Here is an 18,574-nt window from a genome sequence, read left to right on the forward strand (position 1 = left end):
GAACTGGGAACGCTTCAACCGAACCATTCCAAACCTGGGAAACAAATCACCTGAGATCACCATGACCTGACAAAAATGATATCAGCAAAGACGTGTTTGTTTTTTGTAGTAGTACTGCTAGTCATTACTACTCATTTCCTGTACCAAGAGCCAAGGTTATCATCCTGGATCAGTCCGCTGTCCTCCTCCACAGCATTCCGGCTTGCATCCTAACTTCTTCTCTGACATCTTCAGACCATTCCAAGAAACACAAACCCTTTTTTTTTTTCTAATCAGGCTTTTAAAATGTCAAACGTCTTTGGCTCATGAATCATAAGAATCATCGCTTGGATACGATTCAACTTCTCTTGGGTGCTGATGGCCAATTCATTACATATCATATACAATATATACACTACACTGTTTATATGTACTATATTCTTATTCTCATGCATAGACTGGATCTGGATTTATCACCTTATTTCATGACCACAACCAATCAGATCACTGATCCCGCCTTATTTGCCTTCACGTTTGGCAATGGGAAATGGTAATGGTTTTATTTCATTTGAACATGCATCAGATTACAATTGCATTTTTATTTTTATTTTTATTTTTATTTTTATTTTTATTTTTATTTTTATTTTTATTTTTATTTTTATTTTTATTTTTATTTTTATTTTTATTTTTATTTTTATTTTTATTTTTATTTTTATTTTTATTTTTATTTTTATTTTTATTTTTATTTTTATTTTTATTTTTATTTTTATTTTTATTTTTATTTTTATTTTAACATGCATCAGATTACAATTGAAAGAGTAGGAAGAAGCAAAGCTTATTAAATCCTACCCCTCAATCTAGTACTTTTGCAATCGGTAACTGTTACATTTGTTCACTTCCTGCTTTCTTAATATAATTTAATATTTTTTAATTTTAATTTTAATTTTAATTTTAATTTTAATTTTAATTTTAATTTTAATTTTAATTTTAATTTTAATTTTAATTTTAATTTTAATTTTAATTTTAATTTTAATTTTAATTTTAATTTTAATTTTAATTTTAAAACCTCTTTTTTTGAAGTTTCCATTGCGCACGACTATGTAAAAACACACAAAAAGTCAGTCGCTGAGCGAGGATGCAAAAAAAATAAAATAAATTTGGGATTTTTTTCCCGTGTACACCCTTATTATATTATATTTTATATAATATATTTATATTATATTATATATTTATCAATATATTACTTTAAATATATTGTATTATAATATATTATTTTTCCATTATATTTTCCAATAATTTTAATTTTAATTTTAATTTTAATTTTAATTTTAATTTTAATTTTAATTTTAATTTTAATTTTAATTTTAATTTTAATTTTAATTTTAATTTTAATTGTTAGAATAGCAGCAGTAATATGAAATAAATCTGACGTTGAACATCGTCTGTGCAGGAGGGTCATTCAGGACAGCTTCTGGTCCTGGGGGCCACAAACCGGCCCCATGCCCTCGACCCCGCCTTGAGGCGACCAGGCCGCTTTGACAAGGAACTGGAGGTGTGTACTTTTCCTACATTGTTCTGACCTAGAAGAGAAACGCAACGTTTTTTGTTTGGAGTTCCCCAAGGGTCAATTCTAGCCCCCCTCATATATGCTCATGTAATCATGTTTTTTAACAGGTTGGAGTTCCCAGCCCCGCCGAACGTGCCGACATTTTGCAGAAGCAGCTGGCTTCCGTGCCGTGCGACGCCACCGCAGAGGAGCTGACCCGCCTGGCTGACGCCGCCCACGGCTACGTCGGGGCCGACTTGGCGGCTGTTTGCAAGGAGGCAGGTAGGAATCGGATTTTTGATTCAAATTACGCAAAAAAATCATTCACGCGGGGTTGGATGAGGAAAATTCTGATATCAAGAAGTTTTTTATTGAATTTATTATTTTTTTATTTTTATTTTTATTTTTATTTTTATTTTTATTTTTATTTTTATTTTTATTTTTATTTTTATTTTTATTTTTATTTTTATTTTTATTTTTATTTTTATTTTTATTTTTATTTTTATTTTTATTTTTATTTTTATTTTTATTTTTATTTTTATTTTTACGTTATTTATTTATTTTATTTTGACATTTTTTTTTATTTAAAAAAATTGAGCTCCACCCACTCTAATAACTGTCAATCAAACCAGAGCCTTGACTATCCCATTGAAATGAATGAGCGGGTCTCCAACCCCCGCCTCCTTTTCTGTCTCTGACCACAATGGCCGCCGACTTACTTCTTCCAAAAACGAGCCGTGTGTTAAATTCCTGCAGTCAATTGTCGTGTTTTATTAACCTAAAAGGAAGTCGGGGGGTTTCTGTGGTGTTCAAATCCCAAAGACAGAAACCACTGAAACCACCTCCTCCTCCTCCTCTTCCTCTTCACTCACAAACCCATCCACCTCTAGCAAATCACACACACACACTTTCTACGTGTGTGATTGGATGTGTGCACACCCCCCTTTTATTTCCCGTGCGCGTGTCCTGTCAAGCGCTCCCTGGGTGGTCCGAGCACCGTATTGCATTTCCAGCTGAGGCGGGAGTCGGGAAGAGTGGTGAAAGAGCTTTGCCGTCCACGTCGACTTTTGCAGCTCGAACGCCACAGGAAAGAATCAGGGCAAATGATCGTAAATATTTGATCCAATTTTACCTTGAATGAATACCTCAGTCACCTACATTGTTGACAGAATACACGGAGGACTTGTAAAGTACTGCGGTACCTCGGTTTTTGGAGTTAATTTGTCCCGAAAGGTTGGACAGAAATCCATAAAATGGAAGCCAAATGGATGGATTCCGCCACCATGATTGGATGATATGGAGGGGAAAAAAATCAAATTTTTTTGAAGTTTCCATTGCGCACGACTATGTAAAAACACACAAAAAGTCAGTCGCTGCGCGAGGATGCAAAAAAAAAAAAAAATTGGGATTTTTTTTCCCGTGTACACCCTTATTATATTATATTTTATATAATATATTTATATTATATTATATATTTATCAATATATTACTTTAAATATATTGTATTATAATATATTATTTTTCCATTATATTTCCAATAATTTTAATTTTAATTTTAATTTTAATTTTAATTTTAATTTTAATTTTAATTTTAATTTTAATTTTAATTTTAATTTTAATTTTAATTTTAATTTTAATTTTAATTTTAATTTTAATTTTAATTTTAATTTTTTTTTTAATTTTTTCCCGTGTACACCCTTATGAAAATAAAATATATTTATCAATATATTACTTTAAATATATTGTATTATATTATAATTTGCCATTATATTTTCCAATTTGTTATATATTATAAATACATGGAATAATATATTTTTGTATTATACAATATATTATATATTCATGTAATATATGGCAATATATTGCAGAATATACAAATGATTGCCGCTTTCAATATATTGAAATATATTAAATCCAAATATATAATATATGAGTTTATATATCCCAAATTATATGCAATTTTATATATGTAAAAATATAAAATAATAAATAAAATATTTTTTATATGTATCAATATATACACATATATGATCTATGCATATATTGCAATATATAAATACAAAATATAAACATAAGATCCCATATATGGAAATATATTTCCTAATTCATTGCATTATATTTTGCCAATATACTGCAATATTTTTTTTTTTCCATACGGGCAGGACTAAAATGTCAGCTAGCGTGAAATTTGCGGTCACGCCACTTGTGAAACTGGACCTCGCACACTTTCAGTCAACGCGGCCACGGCTGTCATTTCAATGTTTTTACAGTCTAGATTTGACATGCTGCTCCCGCTCTTAAATGTCATCTTACTCACTTTTTCACCCCCCCCATCTCCCGCCATGTTTGGGCCAAAAGGTTACTCAAACATCACGTTACCGCCATCGAGTATTGAAATAGACCCACACAAACATACATTACATTTTTTTTTTTTTTTTTTATAATCCTGTTTTTTCCTTCTTTGCATTCATGATCGGGAACAAACATGACGTGGGAAGTGCAGTTGTTTCCTGGGGCTTCCCAGGTAACAATGAAGGGACGAACGCGCTGACACGCTTGGCACACGCAAAGCCAGATGAAACTCACACAGCTGCACACACACACACACACACACACACACATGTCGCCGATACGTACTTGGATGCTGACTTCCTACCTAAACACAACACCTGCTTAAAGATGACGGGAAGTTTTTTGTTTGTTCAGCAGAAGCAGATGGATCTGCACCAGTTTGCCAGTAAATAGTTGAATTTCCTGCAAAACCAAACATGCTAATCTGGCTGTGTGTGTGTTGTTTATCTGCACTGTCAGCTCACTTGACTCAACTCCCTCTAGCGGACAAACGGTGTATTACAGCTCTGTTGTGTTCAAACAACATATAACCATTATTAACTCGTTTTAAAGTGATTAACACAGATGCTGTATGATATGCTAAGGGATGTCATGCATGAAAGTTCTTTCCAGCCACTTAATTTTTCCCATTACAGTTGTAAGACATAGCTCAAAAATATCATACCGCTCTTAGGCTGGTAATGAGGACAAATAGCACGACTGTGCATGATATGCTGCTTGCTGCTATGTCTCATGACTTTCAGAAAGAAAACAAAATGACAATTTAACACAGCAGTGGAAAGGAGTAGATAAAATACTTCTGATTTGTCACGTAACAGGAAAATAAGCGTTAGTCAAGACATTGCATGATATGCTGCTTGCTGCTGTATATGATTTGCTTGGAGAGATGGGTAAAAAGACACTATGACAAAGCGGCAGGAGGCAGTAGATAACATGCTAGCGATATGTCACACATAACAAGGTTTATGCCACATTAGTCAAGACAATGCATGATATGCTGCTTGCTGCTATATATGATTTGCTTGGAGAGATGGGTAAAAAGACACTGACAAAGCGGCAGGAAGCAGTAGATAACATGCTAGCGATATGTCACATATACTAACAAGAAAATAAGCTGCATTAGTCAAGACACTGCATGATATGCTGCTTGCTGCTATATATGATTTGCTTGGAGAGAGGGGTAAAAAGACACTATGACAAAGCGTCAGGAGGCAGTAGATAACATGCTAGCGATATGTCACACATAACAAGGTTTATGCCACATTAGTCAAGACACTGCATGATATGCTGCTTGCTGCTATATATGATTTGCTTGGAGAGATGGGTAAAAAGACACTGACAAAGCGGCAGGAAGCAGTAGATAACATGCTAGCGATATGTCACACATAACAAGGTTTAAGCTGCTTTAGTCAAGACATTGCATGATATGCTGCTTGCTGCTATATATGATTTGCTTGGAGAGATGGGTAAAAAGACACTGACAAAGCAGCAGGAAGCAGTAGATAACATGCTAGCGATATGTCACATATAACAAGAAAATAAGCTGCATTAGTCAAGACACTGCATGATATGCTGCTTGCTGCTATATATGATTTGCTTGGAGAGAGGGGTAAAAAGACACTATGACAAAGCAGCAGGAAGCAGTAGATAACATGCTAGCGATATGTCACACATAACAAGGTTTATGCCGCATTAGTCAAGACACTGCATGATATGCTGCTTGCTGCTATGTATGATTTGCTTGTAGAGAAGGGTAATAAGACAATGATAAAGTCGCCGGAAGCAGTAGATAACATGCTAACGATATAACAGGAAACAGGAAAATAAGCTTTAGTCAAGACACTGCATGATATGCTGCTTGCTGCTATATATGATTTGCTTGGAGAGATGGGTAAAAAGACACTGACAAAGCAGCAGGATGCAGTACATAACATGCTAGCGATATGTCACATATAACAAGAAAATAAGCTGCATTAGTCAAGACACTGCATGATATGTTGCTTGCTGCTATATATGATTTGCTTGTAGAGAGGGGTAAAAAGACACTGACAAAGCAGTCGATAACATGCTAGCGATATGTCACATATAACAAGAAAATAAGCTGCATTAGTCAAGACACTGCATGATATGCTGCTTGCTGCTATATATGATTTGCTTGTAGAAAGGGAGGAAAAGACACTGACAAAGCGGCAGGAAGCAGTAGATAACATGCTAGCGATATGTCACATATAACAAGGTTTAAGCTGCTTTTAGTCAAGACACTGCATGATATGCTGCTTGCTGCTATATATGATTTGCTTGTAGAGAGGGGTAAAAAGACACTGGAAAAGTAGCCGGAAGCAGTAGATAACATGCTAGCGATATGTCACACATAACAGGAAAATAAGCTGCTTTAGTCAAGACACTGCATGATATGCTGCTTGCTGCTATATATGATTTGCTTGGGGGACGGGGGGCACTATGACAAAGTGGCAGGAAGCAGTAGATAACATGCTAGCGATATGTCACACATAGCAGGATAATAAGCTGCTTTAGTCAAGACACTGCATGATATGCTGCTTGCTGCTATATATGATTTGCTTGGGGGACGGGGGCACTATGACAAAGTGGCAGGAAGCAGTAGATAACATGCTAGCGATATGTCACACATAACAGGAAAATAAGCTGCTTTAGTCAAGACACTGCATGATATGCTGCTTGCTGCTATATATGATTTGCTTGGGGGACGGGGGGCACTATGACAAAGTGGCAGGAAGCAGTAGATAACATGCTAGCGATATGTCACACATAGCAGGATAATAAGCTGCTTTAGTCAAGACACTGCATGATATGCTGCTTGCTGCTATATATGATTTGCTTGGGGGACGGGGGGCACTATGACAAAGTGGCAGGAAGCAGTAGATAACATGCTAGCGATATGTCACACATAACAGGAAAATAAGCTGCTTTAGTCAAGACACTGCATGATATGCTGCTTGCTGCTATGTATGATTTGCTTGGGGGGGGACACTATGACAAAGCGGCAGGAAGCAGTAGATAACATGCTAGCGATATGTCACACATAACAGGAAAATAAGCTGCTTTAGTCAAGACACTGCATGATATGCTGCCTGCTGCTATGTATGATTTGCTTGGGGGGGACACTATGACAAAGCGGCAGGAAGCAGTAGATAACATGCTAGCGATATGTCACACATAACAGAAAAATGAGCTTTAGTCAAGACACTGCATGATATGCTGCTAGAAGAGTATCATGTGACCTGCTGATCTCTGTAACTGATTACAAATGGCTTATTTTTTATGAAAGAGTGTCGGTTGATTGATTTAAGAAGCCGAATCATCCGTTAGTCTGCACTGTAAAGTCAGCCTTGATGCCTATAAAGTTTTCCCCCGAGGCTCCGCCCCTCATTCCCTCGTGTCATCATCATCGCGTATTGACCCCGTTTCGCTATTGGATGCCGTCATGTGGTCTGCCGGAGCCTGGTAGACTCTCAGGGTGTCTTGCTTGCAAGCAGATGACTCACTTCCAGAGTCCAAACCCTGCTAAGTGTGTGTGTGTGTGTGTGTGTGTGTGCGTGTGCGTGTGCGTGTGCATGTGCATGCTTGTTTGGTTGCTGCCACATCCGGGCCCCGCTGTTTACAAGCCTTTCTAAACAGGGCAAGCCCATCAGAACAAAAAAAAAAAAAAAAAGGCCAGTAAAATTGATTATGGGCAATAATAAACACACAACTCTGCTGAAAGCTTCGGCTTGTAACTTGACGGCACAAAGAACTCAACCCGTAAATATCCCGCTCTAAACCACAAACACATTTAAAAGGCTTTTAACTGGACTGTACTTTATCCGTGTACTTTTAACTACGTCCCAACAATAATATGTGATATACTGTACATCTATTATCTCTCATTTGTTTGCTTTACTTTTCATCAACGAAAAACCAAGACCCCCCCACCAGTGTCAAGCCTAACACCAGACTTTATGTGCTATATACGTATATATCACTATATTGACACTTACTGTACGAGGTACATTATTTAAAAAAAAAAACCTTAAACTGTTTTATGGAAAGCAGGAAGTGAACAAATGTAACAGTTAATTAAAATTAAAATTAAAATTAAAATTAAAATTAAAATTAAAATTAAAATTAAAATTAAAATTAAAATTAAAATTAAAATTAAAATTAAAATTAAAATTAAAATTAAAATTCAAGAAACAATAAAAGCAGTTGTGCATTATTAAAAAAACAAAACCTTAAACTGTATTATGGAAAGCAGGAAGTGAACAAATGTAACAGTTAATTAAAATTAAAATTAAAATTAGCCAATTCAAGAAACAATACAAGCAGTTGTACATTATTAAAAAACAAAACAAAACCTTAAACTGTATTATGGAAAGCAGGAAGTGAACAAATGTAACAGTTAATTAAAATTAAAATTAAAATTAAAATTAAAATTAAAATTAAAATTAAAATTAAAATTAAAATTAAAATTAAAATTAAAATTAAAATTAAAAATAAAAATAAAAATAAAAATAAAAATAAAATTAAAATTAGCCAATTCAAGAAACAATAAAAGCAGTTGTACATTATAAAAAAAACAAAACCTTAAACTGTATTATGGAAAGCAGGAAGTGAACAAATGTAACAGTTAAATTAAAATTAAAATTAAAATTAAAATTAAAATTAAAATTAAAATTAAAATTAAAATTAAAATTAAAATTAAAATTAAAATTAAAATTAAAATTAAAATTAGCCAATTCAAGAAACAATACAAGCAGTTGATGTTTGCTAAATACAAGGATGAAGAGTCTTGAACCAGTCATGATGTGCTATATATATCACTATATTGACACTTACTATGGTACCCATTATGGCATTGGATGCTCATATCACCGAGTACTACTTAATTATTAAAATTATTACCTTAAACTGTATTATGGAAAGCAGGAAGTGAACAAATGTAACAGTTATTGATTGTAAAAGTACCAGATGGAGGGGTAGGATTTAATAAGCTTTGCTTCTTCCTACTCCTTTTTGGACATGTGGAACTGTGAACTGATTATGTGATGCATTCAATTGTAATCTGATGCATGTTCAAATGAAATTAAACCATTACCATTACCAATCAACATAGCATGTTTTTGGAATGTGGGAGGAAACCGGAATACAAATAAAAATAAATAAAAATAGTAGTAAAAATAAAATTAAAAAATTTAATAAATAAAACAAAACCAAAAACAATAAACCCCCCCACAAAAAAACAAACAAAAAAAACCTTCAACTATATTAGGAAAGCAGGAAGTGAACAAATGTAACAGTTATTGACTGTAAAAGTACCAGATGGAGGGGTAGGATTTAATAAGCTTTGCTTCTTCCGACTCCTTTTTGGACATGTGGAACTGTGAACTGATTATGTGATGCATTCAATTGTAATCTGATGCATGTTCAAATGAAATTAAACCAAAACCACACTTCCAATACACATATTTAAAACGTTCTAATAATATTCCAACATGGAACCTTGGGGGTCATGCAGGAAGGAGTTGTGGTGTGTTTGGCATAAATTGTGCACCAGAGGAAAGGCGGGTGTGTGGTGGGGGGGAAGGACACACGTACGTTTACGGCGACCGCCCGGCCTTATAAAGCGTTTTACGTACCTTTTGTGTCCTTTTAAAGACACTTGTGGAATTTCAGGCTGCATAAATATCAGCCGGATCAGCATGTTGAGTTTATTTCAGGCTGTGTTTATAAAATCCGGAAATGTGCTGCTTGGACTCCTTAACCCCGCCACTTAGCTTGTGCTCACTGACAGCTGGGATTGTGTGTGTGTGTGTGTGTGTGTGTGATACACGTGCCCGTCCTTGTCATCCTTGTGTACATGTAATGTGTGTGTGTGTGTGTTTAAGAGCACATATTATTGCAGTGTTTCAGCTCCGGAACAGATGTTGGCTATTGTAAATACAGGTGCAGAGAGTGTTCCGGAAGGACCGGCAAGTAATGAAAACGTTCCTGTGGTTGTGTAATGGTGTAATGCAGAAAGTATTTTCATGGCTGCTTTTTCACGTCTTGTTGTTTCTTTTTGTCTTTTTCTACCTCCTTTATGCACACTGCAGATTGTATGAAAACAAATGAGGGCCAATGAATTAGCTGTAGCAAAAGTTTAGGGTCAGTTTACTATGCTATTGAATGAGAAAATGTCCCTAAACATTTGACCGCTGCTGAATATCACTGGAAATGCTCGAATGATTCATTCATTTTCTACCGCTTTTTCCTCACGAGGGTCGCGGAGGGTGCTGGAGCCTATCCCAGCTGTTTTCGGGCGAGAGGCGGGAGTACAACCTAGACTGGTTGTCAGCCAATCACAGGGCACATATAGACAAACAACCATTCACACTCACATTCATACCTATGGACAATTTGGAGTAATGCTAATTAACCTAGCATGTTTTTGGAATGTGGGAGGAAACCGGAGTACCCGGAGAAAACCCACGCATGCACGGGGAGAACATGCAAACTCCACACAGAGATTGTTTATTTATTATTATATTATTTATTCACCAAACTTTTCTTTATTGTCAATGTTTTTCTTGTGATTATGACTTTATTCCCACCATAGTTTGACTTTATTCTTATATTAGAACTTTTTCTGCAACCCAAAGTTTCCCCAAAATTTCATCATTATTATTTGTTGTTTCTTACTTTACCTTTTCAACTGCATGCTTCTGAAATTTCGTTATTTTCTCTCATTATTTTTTTTTTAATTATTTTTTTGTTTCTCTAATATTTTGACTTTATTCTTGTAAAAATACTACAATTTTTTTAAATTTTTGTTGTGTTTTTAAATTTTCTTGTTAAATTTTATTTTTAGAATATGCCGCAAGACAAAAAAAAAAACAAACAAACGTCAGGTCGCACTTTGGACACGCCCTCATGATCTGCAGCTGCAACTTTAATGATTTTGAGTACATGAGAAAGTGCAAATCGCTCTAAGACGACTGGGATAGGCTCCAGCATAACCGAAAAATGGATGGATGGAGAAAGTGGATATGAAAAAGTAGTTTTTTTGAGCGCATGGTCATGTATTAAGAAGTACAAGCCTTGGGTCGGGTTACTACAGTTTTTTGTATGATTAAGTTTTCTTCCAACATTTTTCCTCGTTTTTCTTTTTCCAACATTTTTGCGATGGGTCGTTTACAAACAACAGTAATGTTAATAATGTTATTTGCCGTCCTCTCATCGGTCTTTACTTTTTATTTGATATTTTCTTGTACTTAGCTTTGCTGTGATGCACCACGTTCAATTCCCAGTATCTTCATCTTTTTATTTCCACCACATCTCCTGCAAATGTGGAGCACCGTGGAATGAAATGGAGTGCACATAAGGTTCAAATTAAACAGTGTTATGCCCCCCCCACACACCCCCCACCTCCTGTCTTCCTTCCCATCGGATGTTTTCATAACCAAACCAAATGTGTGCTGCGACTTGGCCAAGAAAAGTCCGTCCGTCCGGCCAGCCAACCAGAGCGAGAGCGAGGCAGAGCGAATCCCTGAAGCAAAAAATGTTAAAAGTCGCATTGTTGAATTGAGTTTCCGCTGCTCCTCAGGCTTCCAGGTCGGAGCTCTGTGGCTCGTGAAGCTCATTTCCCTTTCTCGTAAGGGCAAGCCTGGTCATTAGCGCTGGAAGAGTGTGGATTTCATCTCACGCTGATTGGGTGCAAGGTAGCAGGGAATCATGCATGCTGTTGGTTTTAAGGCTGCAGTCAGAGGACAACTTCGGGTGTCCACTTTGTGACCCTTATAAAAATGTCTTTGTGGTAGAAACTGTAGAAATCCTCCCCCCGAGGACTCTTAAGTGGGTTTCGAACAGAGGACAAGGGAATCTTAAAGAACCAAATTAGAGAATGAGATCCAGATTGTTTATTCCTGACAACAATACCTAATACAGACGTCTGGGCTTATCTGCAGTCCCTGTATGCCTACAAGTAAGCGGGTCTTATTGTATTTGTGAGACAATGTGTTTGTTTTAGCCTATATTTTTAGCTAGCACAATTGAGCAAATACCTTCAAAACCCATTACAACGGGACTTTATATGTAACTCTGCTGGTTAACGCACCTCATACGCAACCGGTCTGCCAGAGAATAAGAAGATGTAGCAGGAAGGATCAGTGTTGCCAACCTGGCGAAATTGTCATTATATTCAATAAGTAATCAAACCCCTTGAGTTACTTTTTTTTTTAGTCTTTTTTAGATTTGTGTGGGTGCGTGTATTTGTGAGACTATGTGTTTGTTTTAGCTTATATTTTTAGCTAGCACAATTGAGCAAATACCTTAAAAACCCATTATAACGGGACTTTATATGTAACTCTGCTGGTTAATGCACCTCATATGCAACCGGTCTGCCAGAGAATAAGAAGATGTAGCAGGAAGAATCAGTGTTGCCAACCTGGCGAAATTGTCATTATATTCATTAAGTAATCAAACCGCTTGAGTTAGTTTTTTTTAAGTCTTTTGTAGACTTAAACAGAAAAACAAAAAAAATCTCAAAAAATTCAATGCAAAAAAAAATATTTAAACTCTTGTCGAAAAACATTATCGATGAACCATGAAGTAAAAATTCTGGGCTTTCTAACTGAAACCCTAACATGAAAACACATATCCTCTATTAACCTCTCATACGCACCCGGTCTGCCAGAGAGTAAGAAGATGTAGCAGGAAGGATCAGTGTTGCCAACCTGGGGAAATTGTCGTTATATTCAGCAAGTAATCAAACCCCTTGAGTTACTTTTTTTTAAGTCTTTTGTAAACTTAAACAGAAAAACAAAAAACTTTTCTAAAAATTCAATGCAAAAAAAAAATCAATTCGTGTCGAAAAACATTATCGATGAACCATGAAGTAAAAATTGTGGGCTTTCTAACTGAAACCCTAACATGAAAACACATATCCCTCTATTAACCCCTCATACGCACTCGGTCTGCCAGAGAGTAAAAAGATGTAGCAGGAAGGATCAGTGTTGAAGTAAAAATTGTGGGCTTTCTAACTGAAACCCTAACATGAAAACACATATCCCTCTATTAACCCCTCACACACACCCGGTCTGCCAGAGAGTAAGAAGATGTAGCAGGAAGGATCAGTGTTGAAGTAAAAATTGTGGGCTTTCTAACTGAAACCCTAACATGAAAACACATATCCCTCTATTAACCCCTCACACACACCCGGTCTGCCAGAGAGTAAGAAGATGTAGCAGGAAGGATCAGTGTTGAAGTAAAAATTGTGGACTTTCTAACTGAAACCCTAACATGAAAACACATATCCCTCTATTAACCCCTCATACGCACCCGGTCTGCCAGAGAGTAAGAAGATGTAGCAGGAAGGATCAGTGTTGAAGTAAAAATTGTGGACTTTCTAACTGAAACCCTAACATGAAAACACATATCCCTCTATTAACCCCTCATACGCACTCGGTCTGCCAGAGAGTAAGAAGATGTAGCAGGAAGGATCAGTGTTGAAGTAAAAATTGTGGACTTTCTAACTGAAACCCTAACATGAAAACACATATCCCTCTATTAACCCCTCATACGCACTCGGTCTGCCAGAGAGTAAGAAGATGTAGCAGGAAGGAGCAGTGTTGAAGTAAAAATTGTGGGCTTTCTAACTGAAACCCTAACATGAAAACACATATCCCTCTATTAACCCCTCATACGCACCCGGTCTGCCAGAGAGTAAGAAGATGTAGCAGGAAGGATCAGTGTTGAAGTAAAAATTGTGGGCTTTCTAACTGAAACCCTAACATGAAAACACATATCCCTCTATTAACCCTTCATACGCACTCGGTCTGCCAGAGAGTAAGAAGATGTAGCAGGAAGGATCAGTGTTGAAGTAAAAATTGAGGACTTTCTAACTGAAACCCTAAAATGAAAACACATATCCCTCTATTAACCCCTCATACGCACTCGGTCTGCCAGAGAGTAAGAAGATGTAGCAGGAAAGATCAGTGTTGAAGTAAAAATTGTGGACTTTCTAACTGAAACCCTAACATGAAAACACATATCCCTCTATTAACCCCTCATACGCACTCGGTCTGCCAGAGAGTAAGAAGATGTAGCAGGAAGGATCAGTGTTGAAGTAAAAATTGTGTGCTTTCTAACTGAAACCCTAACATGAAAACACATATCCCTCTATTAACCCCTCATACGCACTCGGTCTGCCAGAGAGTAAGAAGATGTAGCAGGAAGGATCAGTGTTGAAGTAAAAATTGTGGGCTTTCTAACTGAAACCCTAACATGAAAACACATATCCCTCTATTAACCCCTCATACGCACCCGGTCTGCCAGAGAGTAAGAAGATGTAGCAGGAAGGATCAGTGTTGAAGTAAAAATTGTGTGCTTTCTAACTGAAACCCTAACATATCCCTCTTCTTAACCAGCAAGGGGCCCCAATAAGCCCCGCCCTCGTCTCAGAACACTGACAACCGGCTCTGTCTTGTTTATGACTTTAGCCGAATTACTGCGAAATTTGGTACACACCTTCCGATGATACACAAACACATGCGAGTCAAATTTGAGGTAGATTGGTTGCAAAACATGGCGGCCATCCAGCGAAACGTCTTTGTCTCTACAAATAAAGTTCCATAAGTCAAAGGGGGGGGGGCGCCACAGATGTCATTTTTATGAACGACATCACACAGCAAGCATATTCGCCACAGGTGAGACGGACACCCGAGTTCAAGGAGATGAAAAGAGTTTGTGGAAGGTTTTTGGGTTTTATTACCCATCCCTGCGTCCTGCCCGCACTGGAGGGGCGGAGGCCGCCCTCGTCACCAGGGGCAGGCAGCTAGCTGATGCTTTGGGGTTAGTGCACATGGTGTTGCGGCCGATGCTCCACATTTCGGCGCCCACCCCAACTTCCTTCCACATCCTGCCTTGCCAGCTCCCTTCCACTCGGGGCCAGATGTTTTTATGCAAGCTAAGCAGCGCATGGGGTGGCTGAAGGCTAACGTGTGTGTGTGGTGGGGGGGGGGGGGCAGATTGATGGCAGGTGGAAAGTGGGGAGCGCAGTGACCCTGCCTTGACATGCATTCGTTCTGTCCCTCCTCACCTCGTCCTGGAACATCTAAACAGGATGCAGTCCTGTTTCATGGTAAACCCCCTCCATGGTACCTCAACATTTGCCACGCACAGCCAGGACGACCCCCCCGCCCCGCCCTGCCCCCCCTTCCAGGAGATGACTTGACTGTGAACACTCATGCAGTGGAAATGCTTGTTTGTAATATACGCTTCCCAATGCTGGGGTTGGAAACGTTTTTGCGGGATGGCTTCGTGACTACTAATCATGGCCCACATGCGCCGCTTACGTTGGAAAACCGACCTCCTACCTTCAGGGGCGAAATCTACACACGGTCACAAGTCGCCCGTATCATAATTTGGTCTGAAACCAGACCGACCTTTGCGGCCAACCGTCATGATGTGCTATATATATCACTATATTGACACTTACTATGGTACCCATTATGTCATTGTATGCTCATATCACCTTGTACTTCGGTATGTGACAAAAAAATTAAATAAAATTAAAAAATCTAAATTTATAAAATAAAAAAAAACTAAAATTATATTAGAAAGGCAGGAAGCGAACAAATGTAACAGTTACTGATTGTAAAAATATATATATATTTTTTTAAATTAAGACATTTTTTAAAATTAATTTAAAAAAATTACATTTGTTCACTTCCTGCTTTCTTAATATAATGTAAGTTTTGTAAATTATTTTTTAAAAATGTTTTAATTTTAAATTTTTTTTAATTTTAATTTTTACAATCAGTGACTGTTACATTTGTTCACTTCCTGCTTTCCTAATATAATGTAACAGTTACTGATTGTAAAAATTAAAATTAAAAACATTAAAAAAAATTATAAAAAAAAACTTACATTATATTAGGAAAGCAGGAAGTGAACAAATGTAACAGTTACTGATTGTAAAAATAAAAATTTTAAAATTTTGAAAAATTAAAATTCAAAAATTCAAAAAACTTTATTAAAAAAAATTACATTATATTAGGAAAGCAGGAAGTGAACAAATGTAACAGTTACTGATTGTAAAAGTAACAGATGGAGAGGTAGGATTTAATAAGCTTTGCTTCTTCCTACTCCTTTTGGACATGTGGAACTGTGAACTGATTATGTGATGCATTCAATTGTAATCTGATGCATGTTCAAATGAAATAAAACCATTACAATCATGGAAGATTTGCTCTGGCGGCCTCTTTGCACTAAATGGCATCAAGCAACGTCAAAACAAATTAGCTAATCACAAAAGACATTACCAAAACCCTTAAATGGGACCTAAGTACGTACTTATTGATCGTGTTGACCCCAAATGTACGTGCCTGCAAAGTACTTCTGTGTAAAGTTGGCTCCTTTCTACGGCGCATCAATCTGGCAACCACGGAATATCCCGACTGATCTACAACTTTGGGCCGGACGGTAAATAACCGACTTTCAGCAGCGTGAAACGAACACCGCATTCCTTTTGTCCACGCTGGATGCTTGGAATACCTTCTCCCGGCTCCTGTGCCTCCATAAAGGAGGAGAACGCGTGTTAGGCCTTTTTTTTTTTTTTTTACTCTTTGTGCTAATAAACACTCTCTTCCTGCGAATAAATATGTCCTTTCTTCCCGATGTTCTCCTTTGTGCGTCTGTACTCGTTTTTTTTTTCCTCCTGGAAGTTCTTTCCTGTGACTTCTTTTGTGAGGCAAACAAAGGCGGATGTTCTTCTAGTTTTCGTGCCGACGCCTCTTCATGCCAAGGCTATTCAAACCTCATGCACCCCCCCCTTTTCGTCAAAAGACGGGAATTCATGTTCATTTGTTTTGCGTTTGCTTGGCGTGTACGGTCGCATCGTGCTGCACAAGCCTCAATGCTTTGAGCTTAAATTGGATTAAAAGTCAAATAAAGCCTCAAGTCCCGACATCGTTTGGGTAAACAACTTCCACGTTGGCGCTACCGTTTCACTCGCCTCACTTATTAACACGCCTGAGAATGACATCATCGATGTTTTTCCATTGCATTGATCAAACAATCTTTTCAACAGGTTTGCACGCACTGAGGCGAGCGATTGGATCATCCAATCAGCCGACGGACCAGCAGCTGACGGGCAAGGTGACCGTCACTTTAACCGATCTGCAGCGGGCCATGACACTGGTGAAGCCCAGCGCCATGAGGGAGGTCGCTATCGACGTGCCCAAGGTAGAGGAAGCACCCCGCTGACATATACAGTACACCCAAACATAACAGTACACCCATTACGCTCACGGTCAAAAGAATATAAGATTGTTTTTGTTGTGTTTTTAGGTTGGGGAAAAGGTTAGAATGTTGTGGGAATAAAGTCAAAATATTCTTAGAATGAAGTCACATTATGAAAAGAAAAAGAAAAATGGGGGGGAAAAAGAGAAAAGAAAAAAAAATTGAAAATTAAGTGAAAAAAACATAATTTAACGAGAATAAAGTCAAAATATTCTGAGAATGAAAAGAAAGAAAAATAGAAAGAAAAAGAAAAAATTAGAAAATGAAGTGGAAAAAACACATGTAATTTTACGAGAATAAAGTCAAAATATTCAAAGAATGAAAAGAAAGAAAAATAGAAAGAAAAGGGAAAAAGGAAAATGAAGTGGAAAAAACAGATTTTACAAGAATAAAGTCAAAATATTAAGGGAAAAAAATTGTCTAAGGAAAAATTTTGCAATTTTTTGAAGGATAAACATAACATACAGTTTAAATATTAAATAAAAAATAGGATTCTTTTTTACAATATCAGAATAAGATATTTTTACAATGATGTCATATGATAAAAGAAAAATAGAAAGAAAAAAAATTAGAAAATGAAGTGGAAAAAACAGATGTAATTTTACGAGAATAAAGTCAAAATATTAAGAGGAAAAAAGTCGTCTTTGAAAGGGAAAATGTTGCAATTTTAGGAGAATAAACATAACATACAGTTTAAATATTAAACAAAAAATGTTATTCTTTTTTTTACAATATCAGAACAAAGTTAAGATATTTTGAGAATGAAGTCATATAAATATAAAGAAAAATAGAAAGAAAAAGAAAAAAAAATTGAAAATGAAGTGGAAAAAACAGATGTAATTTTACGAGAATAAAGTCAAAATATTAAGAGAAAAAAAATCGTCTTTGAAAGGGAAATTTTTTCGAGGATAAACATAACATCCAGTTTAAATATTAAATTAAAAAAATATTATGAGGATAAAATCTAACAAAATAATAATAATCAATGTAAGATAACAATAGAATTAATAGAAAATAATTTATTAATTATTAATTTTGAATTTAAGTAAATTAAAAATAAAAAATAAAATTTTAAAATTAAATTATTTTAAGGAAAGTTGAAATATTTGCTTTAACTGTATATAACCTCTTAGCATATCTACACGTGCTGCTTTCCACAATATCAAACTGTCAAAGTTCCATCCCTTCATTGTCCATGACCCCCCCCTTCCCCTTGGTATAAAGAGATGGATTTGTCCACCAGTTGATGCATTGCATCATCTTTCAGCCTTATTTTGTTCATGGAAGAAGACGTGACAGCACAGGATGAGTTAAAAGCGTGTAAAGAGCATCCGGGCCTCCCTCGTTGCTCTTAAGTCGTCTTTTAGAAGCGAGGAAAAAAGTGGCAATAACTCCAAATGA

General features: G+C 36.4%; 1 protein-coding gene across 1 annotated transcript in view; it reads left to right on the forward strand.

Moving 5' to 3' along the window:
• The window catches only part of afg2a (AAA ATPase AFG2A), a 103,995-nt gene that overhangs the window by 4,672 nt on the left and 80,749 nt on the right, over positions 1-18,574 (forward strand). Inside the window, exons 9-11 of the mRNA XM_058052798.2 lie at positions 1,430-1,531; positions 1,654-1,807; positions 16,962-17,116. Of these exons, the coding sequence (XP_057908781.2) occupies positions 1,430-1,531; positions 1,654-1,807; positions 16,962-17,116 (411 nt within the window). The remainder of the gene's footprint in view (positions 1-1,429; positions 1,532-1,653; positions 1,808-16,961; positions 17,117-18,574) is intronic.

This window comes from Doryrhamphus excisus, linkage group LG23 (assembly GCF_037039965.1).
Source record: "Doryrhamphus excisus strain RoL-2023G ecotype Guam linkage group LG23, RoL_Dexc_Guam_v1.1, whole genome shotgun sequence".
NCBI lineage: Eukaryota > Metazoa > Chordata > Actinopteri > Syngnathiformes > Syngnathidae > Doryrhamphus > Doryrhamphus excisus.